The sequence below is a fragment of the Theropithecus gelada genome, chromosome 1 (assembly GCF_003255815.1).
Source record: "Theropithecus gelada isolate Dixy chromosome 1, Tgel_1.0, whole genome shotgun sequence".
Taxonomy (NCBI): Eukaryota; Metazoa; Chordata; class Mammalia; order Primates; family Cercopithecidae; genus Theropithecus; species Theropithecus gelada.
The window spans coordinates 27977900-27996589 of NC_037668.1; the positions used below are offsets into that span (position 1 = coordinate 27977900).

Sequence of the window (18690 nt, forward strand, 5' to 3'; positions counted from 1 at the left end):
CACCTTTGCAGCCCTCCATAGGACTGTCTCCTCAGCTCCTGGAGTAGCCAGGAAGAAAACCAAGCCCACTGTTTACTTTCTACATGCCAGGCTTGTTTCCCTAGATGACTCGTGTAGGTTTGCATAGGAAAACTTGTTAGAACAATTTGTTCTACAAGGCAGGCACTCAAATGACCGAGGCCCGCTTACCTGGGCTAGCTTCAGCACTGGGGCATCAGCTCTGTATCTCCTGCTTTACAGCCACCTGTTCCATTTTATAATTGGTGCGTGATCTCTGAAAACTCATGAAAAATCTTATTTAAAGACAGCAGTAATTAACCTAATTGCAAATATAGAAAATGAAAATATTTCCTATGAAATGCCCAGGAGTTGCCAGATGTTTTTATAGAATCCCAGAAATAGGATCAAGGAAGGAAGATAAATAAGAAATAGCAGGCCTTTCATACACTGGTATGAAGCAGTATGCTGTGCCTGTGTTTAAATATTAAATAAAGGCATGGCCATTGTCTTCAGTGGAAAGGAAGAAATGTGGGAAGTGGAAAAATTGGATAAGGAAGCGTGGAAAAGCAGCCACCCCATCTCTCTCCTCCTCCCTGTGCCACTTCCTGCAGGCCTCTTCCTGGCTTCTGCTCTTGGTGAGAGGATCAGGGTCTGAGGGCTGGGAGATTGATAATGTGTTAAAATGCAGCCTCACATCTCCCTGCCTTATTCCTCAGTCATGGAACCCTACCTGTCCATCTAACTGAGCCTCTAATTCTGTCGTTGAAGAAACAGGGCCCAGAGAGTGAAGTGATTTGCTTCTTGTCCAGCAGTTCATTAGAAGCCCAACCTCCTCATTTCTGGACCCCCAGACCAGGGCTCTTTCCCTTGGCTGCTTCCATTCCTGAGCTGCAATGACATGGAGATGACCAGCATCCCTTTCTTCCAGTGTACCCTGTCAATATAGGCCTGTGTACTTGGCAAAACTTTTACATCCAGGCTTGTTTCTGGACTTTGAACAGATCCTAAGATGAGAACATCTTACTGGGCTAGAAATGCACTTTAAGGTACTTGAGTGAAAAGATGTGTGAAAGCCAGTGGCATCCCTAGGCTCGACATGCCTGAAAGCTCAAGTGTTAGGAAAGGAGGACTTTGTTCTTGGTGTTTTCATTCTCTCCCCTCCCTCCCGTGTTGTCCCTGCAGGCCGCCAGCTCACTGGAGCCGAGAGGGCCTCCACGGCCACTGCGGAGGAGACTGACATCGACGCGGTGGAGGTCCCACTCCCAGGGAATGACGTCCTGGAATTCAGCCGAGGAGTGACTGATCTAGATGCCGTAGGGAAGGAAGGAGGGTCCCACACAGGCTCCAAGGTAGGCAGGATATGGCTCATCTGTGTGATCTGCACACGTGTGCCCTCAGGTCATCAGTCTCTTCCTAGCCCCTGCCAGCTCATCTTCCGAGTGAGGCACTCCATGGCACAGTGGCGGTGCCAGAGCACGCTTCACTGCCTTTCAGAGGGTCTGACTTCCAGAGGGTCTGGACACTAGATGCTGCTGCAGGCCAGGATGCCGTGGAGCTGATTCCTGACACACATTGCCCTCCCCAAATCCCACCAATATTTGATCTCCGACTCCCTGGCACCCTCTTCCCTTAACAGCATCTCATCTTTGCACAGTATTTTGCAAGGCTCACTCTGGCACACACACACACACACACACACACACACACACACACAGACTCCCCTGTGGCTTAGCTGATAGAGCAAAGTCAGTTTGGGCCCCCTCTGCCTGTAGTAGTGGTGGTGTACCTTTGGTAATTCCTGTAGATAGCACTATGGAGTCTGGAAATTGGCCCACTGAATGTTAGCAACTGAAAGACCACCTTAGTCATCATCAGCTCCAACCTAACATCATATAGGTGAGATGACTGTGGCTTCTGGGGTTTCCTAATGTGATCCAATTAAGAAACTAAGAACTTGAGACCAAATTCCAACCTGAAGCCAAACCTAATTAAAAATATTTTAAACCCAGAAGCAAAATTACTGAGCAATAGCTCTACCCTTAGATTCCCAGGCAGTTTATATCATGGCACCTCTCTTTCTTCAACATTCATGTCTTATCTCACGTGGAGGTTTGGAGGGCAGTTCGGTTCTAAATTGTCTGCCTGGGGTTTCCTTTGGAACCAGATTGTCCTCTACAAGTGGAAATAGCCCTGTGTCACTGGGGGCCTTCCTTGTGTGTGTCTGAAGAAGTCCCCACAGCAGAGCTGCCTGGAACAAAATGCCTTTCCCTGCCATTGAACTCTATGAATCGTAGAAGCCATCTTGGTAAAAATGTCCACAGGAGAGGGAGACAGAAGGAAAGGAGGGAAGGCCACAGGAACTTCTTTCCTCTAACAGGATCTCTCCAGATCATTATGTATTTTAGGATCCAAACTTCTTTGTTGATGGTTCTCACCAGAGGCAGTGGAGGGCAGGAGGTAGCCCCCTCACCTGCCCCTTCTTCCAGGACCCAACTCCAAACTTCTCCCAACAAGGGAGAAGGAACATCTCAGACCCTGGAGGAGGGAGCCCTAAGGACACAGCGGAGTACAGGATTGAAGCTGTCTCCTTCCTGTTATCATGGTAGGGTGGACGGAAGCTATGTTTTTCTAAAATAGATTCTTCTAAGTCTAGAACCTCAAGGAACTCAGTGACAGGGTGTCATTGAAAGTGGTGGGCAAGAGATGGAGCAGTATCAGCCATCAGTCTCCCATCATGCAGGGTCAGTTACCGAGGTGTCCCCATACGATTTTTTGACTGTGTGGTATCAGCCCAGGCAGCTACACCATTTCCTTCCTGGGCCTCTACTCCCATTTTCATTGAAGGTGCAGTGCTGTCAGCTTATGGGTTGTAAATGCACCAATTTACTCCTCCCAAGGGCATGCCAAAGAGAGGGAGGCCCCTCAAGACGGCTCCTGCCACTTGTCATGTCCTGTCTTCTTCTTCCGCTCCAGGTTTCGCACCCCCAGGAGCCCATGCTGACAGCCTCACCCAGGATGCTGCTCCCTTCTTCTTCCTCGAAGCCTCCAGGCCTGGGCACAGAGACACCGCTGTCCACTCACCACCAGATGCAACTCCTCCAGCAGCTCCTCCAGCAGCAGCAGCAGCAGACGCAAGTGGCTGTGGCCCAGGTTCTCCTCAGCCTCCTCCCTACTTCGCAGGCTCCACTCTCATGGGCTTGATGCACCTTCCCTAGCGAGGGGCTCAGGACAGGTTTAAAATCTAGGGAGTCATAAGGAATTGCTCATGCTATTGAATCATTGCTTGTTGGGGAGCGGGAGCGGGATAGATGGGGGATGCAGTTGAAATGGAGAGGCACATTTTGGTTTCCCATGTATCCCCTGCTCTGAGCTGGGCTTGGCTGGCTTGGCTGAATGTTGTTAATGACTTGAACTGACCAAGGGAAAAGATGCACACAATTCCACCCTTCCTTTCCTGCCTTATTTTCCTGACGTTTGGGGCGGGAAAGTGATGCCTTTGGAGTCAGAACAGTTGTGGCTTTATGACACCACTCTTAAAACAGCTGAAAGTATGAATTTGTGTCAAACACCGTTGTAAAAAGACTACTACCCCTAGCATCCCAGTCTCCATGTCTATAATAAGTTTCCCAGTCTCCATTATGATCTACTTATTCCAGGCAGTATTTGATTGGAATTCATTATTGTAGGATTTAACTTACAGGAATTTAGGTATATTATTTGAGCTGTAATGAAAAGAATTGACTTAGATCTCAGAATCAAGGTGGTGTTTGTGCCCCAAAAAACTTGTTGGGCTGCTGCTACATTGTAGGGGAGGGCAAGCTGATTTCCCATGCTGCTTTCAGCAGGGATTCCTCCTGTTTACTTTCTATAGAGGGCGCTGTAGTCCACATCTTCCTTGGGACTTAGGAGTCTGAGCTTCCTCTCTACCACGGGCACTCAGGGAATGGCGAAGACATTCATTCATACCCAAGGCTGAATCCTGAGGCGAGAGCCAGGGTCAGGGCCTGATGAGTACATGAAGATCTTAGGAGAGGGGGCAGTTGGGGCTTGAGAGAATTGGTAAAGGATCTGGAAAGGCAGCCTGCATCAACATTCTAAATTTGCTTGACCAGACTGTTGACCACTTAGGTTTTCTGTATTCTAGAATGGCGGGGAGCAGACTTCTCCGGGGAGCACTTATTGCTCTCTGTTATGTCTTCTGCTTACTCTTGTCCTGGCTCTTGAGTGGACTGAATCATTCAGACAGAGATATCCTTTCCACCTTTCCACCTTGAGGAGGCACGCGGCGACCTGGCCATGACAGGATCTGCTATGACTCAGGGTTTGAAGAAGACCTACTTGTAACACGGTCTCCTGACCTGGGCCTGAGGTGCGAGACTCATGGATGACTTTTACATCCAGGTTTCAGGAGAGTAGAGTCAATGGGACACAGCTCTCAAGTTATTGGAGTCTTTTTAAAAAGTCTTACCATGAAACAGAAGGATATCTTGTGATGCTAGGAGGATTTGCAGGTGTTCAAAACAGCAACAGAGAGGGGGAATGTCATTAATGGCTTCTTACATTTGGAGAAAAAAATCATTTCTCTTTGTCAAATAAAAGAATCCATCTCCTATCATTATTGATGGCATGGCAGTCTGAGAATCCTCTCCCTAGCGTGATGGCTGACAGGAGCACAAAGACTAAGCACTCCAGCACGGCTCCATTCTCAGACTCATTTCATTTCCACAAGTTTCCCATTGAATACAGATCATAATACTTTTATTTTGTAGCGTATCAATTACCAAGTAATTATTATTTATGTAGCAGTGGGCTTGATACATATTCATGATATGATTTTATCAAGGAGACATTTGAATTTGAAGTCACTGCCGAGTACTAGAGAGAAACTATTTGCAAATGTGTAATCCACACGCGAGTGTTGTGGTGGTGGAAGGAAGCATTCAGTCTACAAAGCAACAAGACATGTAGCTTATCACAGGTCTATCACAGTCAGGATGAAACCCTAAGAGTGGTTTTCTGGTATAGAATCAAGTGTCAGTCTCCATGGGAAATCCTGCCCTGGCCCTGTTTTAATTGCGTCTCTCCTAGAAGACACTGAATCTAGGGGAAGGAAACAGTGTGGTATTAGGGATTTGCTTCCTGAGCCTCTCTCAGTTCTAGACATGTCCGCAGGCTGAGCACCCTTAGCCTCTCACTCACTTGGAATCTGTTGAATATAGTTGCCCTGCTTGACTCTCTGTACAAGCAGTGTGGTGATCAAAAGGCCACTGTAGTGCGTCTGTGTCCCACAGTGGTGAGATGACTTTAGGGAGAGTCTTAGGCTACCAAAATCGTCAGATAGGACAGGACCTTGGGGTCATCTGATAGGTTCTTGAACATACTCCTGTACCTCTGTCTGCCATGCCTATCTGTCTCTGACTACCTTCTTTCTGTTCGCATCTTGCTTTTGCTGTCCAGGAGCACAGCAGGGATATTGTACCTTTCAGCTGGCTTTCAGCTCCCCTGTCCTGCAGACGGATTTGGTCCTAAACTGACCTTCAGTTAGAGGTTTCTCTTCACACTGCTCTTTCTTCCACTTTCTTTGTAGTGTTTAATCCAAGGGCTTTTTATTAGTGTCTATATCCTTGGGTAAAAGCAATTATGTAAGATGTAGCTGGACTAATAGGTGTCTTGGTGTCTTTCACACGTTTGAAATAGACCAAGTATAGCAAACTTGGTTTCTCTGCACCGGTGGGGCTGATTTCAGTTTCCAGCACGAGGTCAGCTCTTACTTGTTCTGTCAAACTCTGTTGCCACCAAACTGCAAGGCTTCTGTCTGTCTTTATTAAACTACCAGCAGTCCCCAGAATTCCAATGAGTAAAACTGTGACCTCAGCCTTTCAGGTGGGAATAGTTTTCTCGGAGAGCATCCAAATCCTCCTGTGTTGTTCCTGGGTAAAAATCTCAGGATAAAGACAGTTTCTTGCAGACAAATGTACCCTTGAGGTCACTTGTTGCACTATTTATGTTCCCCCACCCCCACCTCCCATTTCTTTCCACAGGCCAGTCTAGTTCTGCTGTTGCCATGGGGACCAGGCTTAGGTCTCCTTCACAGTGTCCTGATTTGGTTTAAGACCGCAAGACCTCTCCCAGCCTCACCCTAAATTAGTTCTGAGCTGGTCTCGAAGGGGCCCGCCCTGACCTTAAAGGTATATGGGCAAAGGTGGTATTCAGCTGACTCTTAAGTATTTCCAGGTTAGACCTCAGTGTGTAAATAGTGAATACCCAAGTCCCTCTGACCACTCTTCCAACCCAGCATGAGGCTTGCCTGGCTGCACTAGCTTCCTGCTTTTAGGTGGACCAGAAGTTCAAGGGTGTGAATGAGAGTATAGCTAAGCCTCAAATCGAAGCTGGGATGTAGCTGGCACCTGCATGGCCGTGGGCTGGGCCGACATAGTCTCAGAACTGATCTGGGCACTGTGGCTGATCGGCAAGAGTTAAGTAGGCCAGGTCTGTTCACAGTTTGCCAATTCCCAGCCTTGTTCATGAGGAAAGTGTTAGTACAGTTCAGTATTGCTATTTAAAGATTTCTCCTCTACCTGCTGCCACTTCCGCTTGTTCAGGAACAAGGAATTGGTTATTTATGCTTCGCAATCATGTATGCTGTGGTTAGAGGAACAGTGCTAACAAAACTCCGCATCCCCACCCGAGGCCCTCTATTTAGCATCTGTCCCTGTGGCTTCTCCCAGTCCCCAGAACCCTGGTGTGCACTGCCCAAGTCCCTGCCATGTGCATGCTGAGACAGCGGCACCTGCCTCTGCTTCTGTGTCCAGTGTGTGGGGGGGGCAAATTGCTGTGGTTCTCTCCACTGCCATTTCCATGTGCTTGCTACTCCCTAACTTCAGCCTGGCCCTGCCCTCACTTCTGATGGAGGAGCTGGAGTCCAGGCAAGTAAGCTGGAGAGTGAGGGGGCCAATGGTCTGGTGTGGCTGGGTGGGTTGAGGGTGGGTTTCAGAGTCTGGGGAAGCAGTGTAGAGCTGGAGGGTGCAGGGCTGAACTTTTGTGTGTCATGATGAGGCCAGAGTGCAGAGCTGGACATCTGAGCCCTGGCACTCCAGGCATGGCCTTAGTGTCACATCACTCTGTGCCACATCACTAACTTAGTATGTAAGTACAACATTCATTGCCAAAGACAACACACTTCTGCAAAGGAGACACTAATTTGTACCTTTCCAGAAAGAAATATGGTCTACTTTTATGAAAGGGGTTTAATTCTTTGAAAGAAAAGCGTGCTAAATCCAAAAAACATCCCATCTGGTGGGGAGGAGGTGGTGGTCTCTGCCCCTGTTGTATGAATGGGGAAACAAAGCACAGAGGGCTGTAGCAGACTGCCCAAACCAAGGCTTCACATAACGCTGCCTCATTTCAGTGCTTCAAGTTCAAGCCTACATAGTTATAAAACAGTACGCCTCAAAGTTAAAAGAAGTCCAGGCCATTTTGTCTCAGTGTGGCCTGATTTGGGCTCTCCTGCAGCACAGCCTGCCACAGCATGGGGTTTGAGCCTTATGCCCAGTACCACTTTTGACAGCTGCAGAAGCAGAGGGCTCATTAGTGCTGGCTCAGGCAGTGGCAGCAGCGAGTGCTCACATAGTCGCAGGGCTTGAAAATACCTGAAATAGTATAACTGGTTTTACAGAGGTAAAATGCCCATTTAATCTGGTACAAGGAGCATTTTCTCATGGCACTTAGTGCCAGTGGATCTGCGATGGGAAGCAATTAATTCAAGGGTCTTCTTTTAGGTATTGCTGGTACTCCACCATTGGTACTTGGGTACCTGCAAAACAAGATTTCAAGTTTTTTCCTGGCTTCTGTAAGAGGGGACTCTTCCTTCACCCTCAATTCTAATTCTCTGACTTCACAGTGGGGAACTGAGCCATTAACAAATTCCCTCTAGTACTGACCACGATGTCAACCTGGATGTGGAATTATCAACTGTCTGATCCTCAAGTCAGTCCTATTGGTTGACAGATGGAGAAACTGAGGTCTGGAGAGGAGTGAGTTATCTACAGTTGCCTAGGGAGTACCCAACAGACAAGCACTCCAGCTCCTGGTCTGGTGCATTTGAATGGCCTGTCCTGTTGGGATGTTCAGATTGGGAAGCAGGAAACTGACTCTGGGCTGGGTGCAGTGGCTCACACCTGTAATCCCAGCACTTTGGGAGGCCAAGGCAGGTGGATCACTTGAGGTCAGGAGTTCAAGACCAGCCCAGCCAACATGGGGAAACCCTGTCTCTACTAAAAATACAAAAATTAGCCAGGTGTGGTGGCAGGCACTGGTAATTCCAGCTATTTGGGAGGATGAGGCAGGAGAATTGCTTGAACCCAGGAGGCAGAGGTTGCAGTGAGCTGAGATCGCACCACTGCACTCCAGCCTGTGTGACAGAGTGAGTCTCAAAAAAAAAAAAAAAAGAAGGAAAGAAAGAAAAGAAACTGACACTGCAGTATGTGTGCAGAGAGCCCTCAATAAGTGCCAGTTAGAGATATGCAGGATTCTCTACTTTCTTTGTTTATAATCACCAAAAAACTTTGTTCCACATTTCTCTCTGTTTGGTTTGGTTCCAAAGAAAATGGAAGATGAATAATTTAGTAATTTTATTTGCTCAGTAGGTTCCTTTCGATGACATTCTTTGTTGGGATAAGTAACGGTACTCGTAAGTGCAAGATTAAGCTTACCCTTCTCTGAGGCTTATCTGTGGGCTTCCCACAGCAGTTGTCTTGTTCCTTAGAACCAAATAGATTTGAGGGATCCCAAGCTGAAATTTCTCCATGCCTCCCTTTCCAAGGAGGAGAAAACCTTAATAGCCACCCATCGTCTGACATCCAGATTAAAATATTATTGACATTTCTTTCCCTGTTGAGTGGATATAGGAAGAAACAAACTCAGTTTCTTCCTGCTATACTGTCACAACATACTTCTATGACCAAATGTATGGGACTTTTTCCCACACACCAAGCAAGCAAGCAGTTCAGAATCAAACTCAGTTTGATTCTGATACTATCGACCTGGAAACAGCATCAGATCCTACAGTTTGAGGGCTCAATCCTGCAAGACTTTCCCCCATTTCAGACACCAATTACAAGTAATAGTTTGTCACCTACACCTCTGACCAATTGGCTATAAATTGGTGTTCCCTCTACCCTCTTCTTGGACTCAACTGATTTGCTAGAGCAACTCACAGAACTCAGGGAAACACCTACATTTACTGGTTTACTTTAAAGGATATTATAAGGGATACCAATGAACACCAGATGGAAGACATGCATAGAAGGGCAGCTAGAGCTCCCATGCCCTCCCCAGGTGCACCACCCTCCAGGAACCTCCAAATGTTCAACCTGGCAGCTCCCCCAATCCAGTCCTTTTGAGTTTTTAATGGAGGCTTTATTATGTAGGCATGATTGATTACATCACTGGCCACTGATGATTAGTTTAACTTTTAGCCCCTCCCCTCCTGGAGGTTAGGGCGTGGGACTGAAAAGTCCCAACCCTCTAATCATACCTTGGTCTTTCCTGTGACCAGCCCCCATCCTGAAGCTTCCAGGGGTTCCCCAACCACTAATCATCTAATAAGCATACAAAAAACTTTCTTACCACTCTGGATATCTCAAGGTTTGGGGAGCTATATGTCAGGAAACAGGAATGAAGACCAAACATGTATTTCACTGTATCACACCTGTTCTCACCCCTCCCCAGATCTTTTCTCAATTAATATGAGACAAAAAAATGAGTCTGACTTCTAGACCAAAATATCTTCTGTCCTTAGCAGCTTTATGGAGGACAGATTTACTTTAAATTCCTTAGGCATTATGCCCCTATAGCTCCACTCAATTAGAAACAGGGTCAATGGCAAGGTCAGGGCCTCCAATCTGGGCAAGAGGGAGGCAGCCACTGTATCCACAAGTGTAATTCTCTGAGTGCTGGTTGCTGGGAGGGACATGCCCTGGGCTAGCAGGTCACTTGGCCAGGGGTGGCCAACTGTGAGGTTAGTACTGCCCTTTACTCCCTAAAAAAAATGTGAATCTCTTCAGAGCAAACTCCTCTTCAGAAATTTGAGCATTTGTTTTCTGAGCAAGAGAATCAGCTAATGCTTTTGACTCCCCATCCATCTTCCTGCATCCTCGTCACACCTCTCCTGCCCCCAGTCACCTGGCTCTGTCTTTACCCACACCATGGTTTTGGTACAAGAACACCCTTTTCCCCATAAGCTACATTGATTCAGGCCATAAAAATTCATTAGTTCCCTTTCTTCGGGGGCTTTCTGAAACCCTCCCTGGAGAACCCTTTATTCACTTCTTTGCACAAGAATCACATATGTGTGAACACTAGTATTGGCCTTCTAACTCAGTTTCTTCAAACCAGGGTCCTGGTCTGGTTGCCCCTGTCTCCTCCCACTGAGTTTCATCTCCACATAAGGATTGCTCACCAAGAACAGAGATGTTGACACCACTGGGCCTCAAGCATGCTGAATGCATCGCTGCTGGCTGCTCTGCCATGAGAACGTTGGAAATTGATGAGGGTGCCACAAACTGTTCACCTCAGCCCTTCTGGGCTGGTTGGAGGAGGCCCTCTCATGAGTCAGTCAGCAAATGTTTAACCCCTACCAGGTGGTCCTGGTGGTATGTGGTATGAATCATGGTCCTAGATGTCTGCCATGGCAAATAAAAAGGGAAGACAGGGAAAGAAGCTGCCACCTACAGAGTGGCTAGATGACAGCTGCATCACTAATTTAAAAAGCCATGTGTAGTGCTTCCTATTTCTCACTACTTTTGGGTGAGTGGGGGAGGGAGAAAGATTATATGGGCTTCGTTGTGACACTGGTCTTAGCCAGTGGGTCAATAGATCAGTTTTGGTTTTGTTTTTTAGAAGACGGGATGAGAAAAGAGTGTGCCCCCTTCCACCTCCAACGTGGCATATGCCATACTAGGTGCTGAAGGAGTTCTCTAAGCAGGGATAGAGCACTGTGCATGTGTGTGTGTGTGTATGTGTGTATGTGGTGGGGGCTGGGGGTCGATGGCTCTTTCCTGCTTCTTGCCCTTGGTATGGGGCCCAGAGTGGTACCTTAGTGATACATCATGGCCCTCCCTTGGGACACACAGCTTCACAGGGTCAGTGAACCCACTCCTTTCGGCTCCTCCTCTGGAATGATAAGCCCAGATGCCCATTCTGCCCGTGAAGGGCTTCTCCTTGAACTGAATGTGGAGGGCATCTCTGGTCCCGGCTGTCTGCCAGCGACTCTCATGTGCATTCATGTCCCTCTCTTCTCTCTGTCCTGTCTTCTCTGCTGCTGCCTCTTTTCTGCAGGTACACTTGCTGAAGGACCAGTTGGCTGCTGAGGCTGCGGCGCGGCTGGAGGCCCAGGCTCGCGTGCACCAGCTTTTGCTGCAGAACAAGGACATGCTCCAGCACATCTCCCTGCTGGTCAAGCAGGTGCAAGAGCTGGAGCTGAAGCTGTCAGGACAGAACGCCAGTAAGCCAGTGCCCTCCCCAGCCCCGCTTCCTCTGTGAAGGCTCTGGAAAGAGTGTTACTTTCCTCAAGTTTTTGGTGGTGCTTTCTTGGACCCCTGACCTGCCCCTATATTCCAGCAGAAAACATAGGCAGCTTTGTTTCCCCATTAGTATACTTAATGAATTACAGAATCGCATGCCCAAAGGAGATCTCAGGTGCCTTCTAATCCAGGCCCAGGGCTGGACTTTGAGTGTCCCCGGAGCCACTGCTATGTGCTCATTCAGTCTCTATTTGATAGGGGCTCAGGTACTCTATGTCCTAGGGCAGCCCATTTCTTTCTCAGAGAGCTTTTGCAACCACCATACAGTATACTCGGCACCTATTGGGTGTCATGGTCTCTGTGAGCTCTGTGGGAGACAGCAAATTGTTTCTTAGTTTACTATTCTGCACTATGTATTTCAAAACTCTGTCACATAGAAAAAGCTGGGAGCAGTATATCTGTTCAGTGGATAAGGCAGTGGAATCACTGGCTGCACAGCTTTGCTGGACAATGGCAGAGGTTGCCTAGCCCCTACTTGAGAGGCTTTCTCTACGCTCAGCACCCCCAGACTGGACTGGACAGCTGTAGATTGCAACACATTTTCACGCCTTCCTCTTGAGCCTTTCTGTGGGTTGTATGCATGCTCAGAGTGTGTGTGGGCTGTGGACCAGCAAATACCCATTGACCACACATTGTGCCAGAAACTGATAGAATTTTTTGCATGTGAGATCATTTAATCCCTGTAGTTCGGCTGCAGAAAAATGGGATGCCATTTTACAGATGAGGTAACAGATTCAGGGAGGTTAAGTAATTAGCTCAAGGTTACAGGCCTAGCAAGGAGCAGAGTCAAGATTCAAACCTAGATCTGATTGCAAAACTTTGTTCCAACTATACCAGTGGTTCCCCCAAACTATCCCGTGAGCTCTTTTAAAAATACATCTTACTGGGTCCAACCTACAGAGATCCTACATCATTGGGTCTGGGGCTGGTCTGGGAGCCTGTATTTTTAAAGTAACCCAGAGGTATGGATTGGAAACCTTCACCACTCTGGAAGCCTCTCTGGATTTTCCAGATTATTCATTGAAACTCTGCTCTATCCTAATTAATGCTTATTTATATGATTGTACTAAAGGTTACCACAGGCTTCTAACATGGTTCTCTCAATTGGTACCTTTTTCCTACCACTAACACTATTCAGAGCCTTTAGTGGCTTCCAGAACCATCATATGGTTCTCATGTCCCCGCCTTTACCACCTCCCAAAGCTCCTCCCCTTCAGCGAGGTGTGTCTGGAGCTATGTGGGGGCGCCAGGAAGGGGTGAAGAGTTAAGAGATCCAAAGCTCGGGAAGGTGCTGCTAAGCTGGTCTGGGAAGGGCTTTTGCAGGGCACCGGCGGGCAGAAGGCAGGCATCCCAAATCAGAAGGCGGGAATCCCAAATCAGCAACCTTGCCTAACGCTGCCCCTCTGCTACCTCTTGTCTCCCCTGCAGTGGGCTCCCAGGACAGCTTGCTGGAGATCACCTTCCGCTCTGGAGCCCTGCCCGTGCTCTGTGACCCCACGACCCCTAAGCCGGAGGACCTGCATTCGCCGCCGCTGGGCGCGGGCTTGGCTGACTTTGCCCACCCTGCGGGCAGCCCCTTAGGTAGGCGCGACTGCTTGGTGAAGCTGGAGTGCTTTCGCTTTCTCCCGCCCGAGGACACCCCGCCCCCAGCACAGGGCGAGGCACTCCTGGGCGGTCTGGAGCTCATCAAGTTCCGAGAGTCAGGCATCGCCTCGGAGTACGAGTCCAACACGGACGAGAGCGAGGAGCGCGACTCGTGGTCCCAGGAGGAGCTGCCGCGCCTGCTGAATGTCCTGCAGAGGCAGGAGCTGGGCGACGGCCTGGATGATGAGATCGCCGTGTAGGTGCCGAGGGCGAGGAGATGGAGGCGGCGGCGTGGCTGGAGGGGCCGTGTCTGGCTGCTGCCCGGGTAGGGGATGCCCAGTGAATGCGCGCTGCCGAGGAAAATGCCAGCCAGGGCCCGGGAGAGTGTGAGGTTTCAGGAAAGGATTGAGATTCTGCTTTGGAGGGTAAAGTGGGGAAGAAATCGGATTCCCAGAGGTGAATCAGCTCCTCTCCTACTTGTGACTAGAGGGTGATGGAGGTAGGGCCTTCCAGAGCCCATGGCTTCAGGAAAGGGTCTCTCTCCAGGACTGCCAGGCTGCTGGAGGACCTGCCCCTACCTGCTGCATCGTCAGGCTCCCACGCTTTGTCCGTGATGCCCCCGTACCCCCTCACTCTCCCCATCTCCATGGTCCCGACCATGAAGGGAAGCCATCCGTACCTTCTCAGGTACTTTGTTTCGGATATCAGGATGCTATGAGTTGCCTAACCCTCCCCCTACCTTTATGAGAGGAATTCCTTCTCCAGGCCCTTGCTGAGATTGTGGAGATTGAGTGATCTGGGCTACAAAAACCAGGCTAGTCCTTGTAGTGTGAGCATGGAATTGGAATGTGTCACAGTGGATAACCTTTTAGAGGAACTGAATCCAAACGTTTTCTCCAGCCGGACATTGAATGTTGCTTCAAAAGGAGCCTTGAAGCTTTAACATGGTTCAGGCCCTTGGTGTGAGAGCCCAGGGGGAGGACAGCTTGTTTGCTGCTCCAGGTCACTTAGATCTGATTCTTGTTTTGAAAGCCCTGCCCTGCCCACCTCCTGCTTGTAGCCCAGCCCGTCTAAATGGAAGCTGGGAAGTGCCCCTCGCCTCCCCTGTGTCCTGTCCAGCTAAAGCTTTTGCAGCACTTTACCTCTCTGAAAGCCCCAGAGGACCAGAGTCCCCAGCCTTACCTCTCAACCTGTCCCCTCCACTGGGTAGTGGTGGTCAGTTTTTACTGCAAAAAAAAAAAAAGAAAAGAAAAAAGAGAAAGAAAAAAAAAGTGAATGCAGGCTGATAGCTGAGACTGTGAGACTGTTTTTGTCCACTTTTCTGAATCACTGCCACTTGGGTCAGGGACTGCAGCCATTGCCACCCTTGGCCCATCTCTCTGGGTGCGTGCCTTGAGCACACCTGTAAAAAGTGCCATGTGCAATTGTCTTATCTTTTATGATCTAGGCTTTGCCTAGGGATCACCACTCCTTAATGGGCTGACTGGGGCAATGAGGGAAAGCTCCTTTGCTCCTGTAAGACCATAAGTGGCTGTTAACAGATTTTCAAATGCCTGAAGAGATTGCTGAGACCTGCTAGAGTCATATGTTTGGGGAATTAAGTCTTTATCCTAGACAACAAGCTACAGATGCAAACTGCAGTATTTTTGGAGGGTCAATCGGCAAGGATATGATTGTCCCAAAATGGAGTTCATCGATCCTAGCTTTGCTTTAGAATGTATATAAATAAAAGTGCAGTCCTCTTCTAATGGCCACAGTTGGTTTAGCCCAGAAAGTCCAAATTAAAGGAAATAAATTCAGTTTTATGTTAGCCTTCCTTGGTGCATCAGGGTGTCAGTGGAAATAGGATGGGGTGGGGTGTGTGTGTGTTTTGTGTGTGTGTGTACACATGTGTTTATATATACATGTGTGAGGGAAGGTATGTACCTATATGTAGGATTGTGACCAGACAGAAAAGAGTGGGAATCTCCAGGGTGTTTGAATCAGCAACAGATTTGTGTTTTCTAACATGCATTTAGTTGGAGAGGCATGGTTCTGTTTGTTTTGTTTTGATCTAATTTGCCATTGGAAATAGGTACAGGTACACAGAGAAGGAAGAACTAGAAAAGTGAAATCCATGAAACTAAATGAGCAGCTGTCAGGAATCCAGTGTGACTGAGCTTGTTAAATCTAACCCAGGGTTCCTTGAGTCCAAGACCGCTTCGATTATTAAGATTTTGAATGTTCAGAGGAGTGAAAAGTCTGTTTTCTGGACGTAAGCAGGAGCTGAGGATAAAGCCAGAGGCCAGTGGATTAGGTGTGTGGAATGTGGATGGAGAGGGCTTGTGTGGGATGTGGCCAGGGAGCGAGTGAGGAAGGCCATTTCTAAATGGTCTGTAAAAACTTAAGATTGGATAGACAAAAGGAAATGGAGAGATTAAAGAATTGGGGAAACTAGTTATCTGTGTTGCTGACTTTGGGACCCATCCAAGACTCTTGCCCTTGGGGTGTTCCATGGTGGTTTCTTCCTGCCTGGGCCCCACCCTTTCCCCAGTTCAGGCCCTCCCTGAAGGACTAGTTTGTATATTGGCATCCTCCCTAGTGGGACCCAAACCAGTGCACACTTGGTGTGTGGAGATGGGAGACAAAGGACAGATCTAGGAGCCTTGAAGGATCACCAGCTATCAACCCTCCATCAGGGCCAACTGGGCAGGAAAGGGAACATTGCAGACCTGATTTCCCAACGATGTCACCCTGTCCTCCCTCCTTGCTTCTTGCTCTGCTAACTCAACTCTGCCTTCCTCTTTTTCATTCTTCTACTCTGCCCTATATGGAGGACAAATGGACACCAGGGGTGCGGACCTTATTGGTGCCTGCCCCAGCCTGCCCCAGGTGCCAGCAGGCTCTCGTGCACAGGAGTCTCCCACAGTTATGGAGCCAGGAAAGAATTTCTCCACACTGGATGGACTGTATATTGGGATTAAAAATTATATTCCTTATATTCCTGCTTATATCAATGCTCTCTCTGTAAAACCTCTCCCTAGCCTCATTTCTCTCAATGGATCTTGTTTAGGAGTTGTATTCCTTTTATTTACTCTTTGCTTGACTGCTTCCTCCTAACCCTCTACCTGCTAGCCCTCTACTTCCTAAAGCTGTGTGTCATTAACTCTGTTGGATCAACTCTCTGGGAAAAGATTCTGTTAATGTAAGTGCACTTACTCCCTGGATGTTGTCACTAGTCTAGTGTCTTTTGCTAAATAAATCTTTCTTATTTCTAAAAGCTTTTCCATTGTATTTTCTTGCTGCTTCTATTCCACCTGCTCCTTCTCTCCCCCTCACTTCCACCCCACTTCCCAAGCCAAGTGGCATCAGCTCTGTGACATGGTTCCCAAAGGTATGGGATTGAGGAAGGATTCACAAGTTCCCTGTAGGAGGAGAGGAAGATGGTGGCTTCATTTGCACTTTATATAGATCAGCCCTGCGGGATCAGAGGTATCAGTGGTTCTTAACTAGGGATGATTTTGCCTCACCAGGGGACATCTGACAATGTCTAGAAATGTTTTTCGTTGTCACAAAGCTACTGGCATGTAGTGAGTGAAGCCAGGGATACTGATCAATATCCTACAATGCACAGGACAGCCCCCCACAACAAAGAATCATCCAGCCCCAAATGTTAGTAGTCCTGAGTTTGGGAAACTCTCATCTACACCCATTTTTGCTGACTCTGCCAATCCCAGGTTTTTTCAAACTCCAAATATCATTAGAATATGTGGGTAGTAGCAACCAGTTTGTTTTTTGATTTTGAGTTTTGGGGCTTTTTGTTTTTTGGGTTTTTTTTTAAGGCAGGGTCTCACTGTCGCCCAGGCTGAAGTGCATGATCATGGCTCACTGCAGCCCTGACCTCCCTGGGCTCTGCAATCCTCCCACTTCAGTCTCCCAAGTAGCTGGGACTACAGGTGTGCGCCACCACACCCAGCTAATTTTTGTATTTTTTGTAGAGACAGGGTTTCACCATGTTGTCCAGGCTGGTCTCAAACTCTTGAGCTCAAGCGATTCTCCCGCATTGGCCTCCCAAAGTGCTGGGATTGCAGGCATGAGCCACCACGCCTGGCCAGCATCAAGTTCTGAGTGTTTGAAAAATTACTACATCATAGATATTTGCCAATATAACTGTATAATTTTATAATCAAGATTATACAGCTCATGCCTGTGATCCCAGCACTTTGGGAGGCCGAGGCAGGTGTATCGCTTGTGCTCAAGAGTTTGAACCAACCTGGGCAACATGGGGAAAGACCGTTTCTACAAAAAAAGCATAAAAATTGGCCAGGCATGGTGGTGAGTGGCTGTGGTCCAAGCTACTTGGGAGGCTGAGGTGGGAGGATGGCTTCAGCCTGGGAGGCGGAGGTTGCAATAAACCGAGATCACGCCACTGCACACTCCAGCCTGGGTGATAGAGCGAGACCCTGTCTCAAGGAAAAAAAAAAAGGTTAAACTATTTCACTGACTTCATGACTAAATGCCTGAAATATGTAGTTGGTAGAAGTCTGAATAGGCCTATTCTAGAAATGTTCATATTGGGGACAAAACAGGCTCCTCCTCATACCTACCTCAGGGGGGATCATGGTATCACTGCAACACAGCTCAGCACGGAAGTCCTGACTCATGGGAATGCAGGCTTCCCTGCAAGGAGTACAAATGAAAGGGCAGAGGAGGTTGGTAAAGGAGGGAGAGTTTGAGGAATTAGGAGCTGTGGATCTCACAGAAGAGACTTTAGAGAAGCCAGGTCACTTTGGCTGGAACTTTTAGCCATTTTGCAGGCAGAGGACGTGTTAAGCCTGATGCTTCGTCAGGCCCAGGCTAGAGAGAAAGTTGGAAAGGTTAGATCAACTGGGTTCACATGCCCTCTGTTCTTTTCTGGCTAAGTGAACTGAACTGAGCTTTGTATTCTCATCTCGAAAATGGGGATAGTATAAACCACAAAAAGCTACTCTGGAGAGTAAATGAGATTGCATTTTAAAAGCACCTGGTAGAGAATGCCTGGCAGTGACCCAGGATAAGGGAGCTTCCTTCTACCTGCACCTGTGCTGCTCAGTACAGTGCTGGGTGCTTTTTCCTGCTCTGCTAAAACTTAGCTCTGTACTGAGAAAATTCCTGGGGTTACATTGATACAACATTAAATGTGGGATGTGGAAAACGCCTTGTCTTTAGGGAGAAGACACTAACCACAAGCACCTGGCAGGCAGGATGGGCACGTGCCATGGCACCTGGGCTCAGTCTCTGGCCTGCTTGTTTTCCTTCTCGTGATGTGTTCTATACCTGTTGTACAGATGCCATAGAGAAGGGAGCATGGGGTTGGCAAAGGACAGGAGACAACACTAGTTCAGAGTGAGGACTAAAAAGATTGCCCAGAGCCACTCATCTGCCCTTTCAGGGCACAGGGTCCTGGGAGTGATGTCAGGGCTGCCTGGAGACCCCCACACACTGGACTGGACAGGTTGTGACCTTGTCCTGGCTCCCAGCCCCGTTGGAGCCTGGCAGCCAAGTG

General features: G+C 48.3%; 1 protein-coding gene across 2 annotated transcripts in view; it reads left to right on the plus strand.

Moving 5' to 3' along the window:
• The window catches only part of NOS1AP (nitric oxide synthase 1 adaptor protein), a 314730-nt gene extending 298305 nt beyond the window's left edge, over positions 1-16425 (plus strand). For both annotated transcript variants that reach the window (XM_025388290.1, XM_025388282.1), the window contains exons 7-10: positions 1183-1349; positions 2974-3150; positions 11338-11503; positions 13011-16425. In XM_025388290.1, the coding sequence (XP_025244075.1) occupies positions 1183-1349; positions 2974-3150; positions 11338-11503; positions 13011-13426 (926 nt within the window). In that variant the 3' untranslated portion in view covers positions 13427-16425. The remainder of the gene's footprint in view (positions 1-1182; positions 1350-2973; positions 3151-11337; positions 11504-13010) is intronic.
• The last annotated feature ends 2265 nt before the right edge of the window (positions 16426-18690 follow it).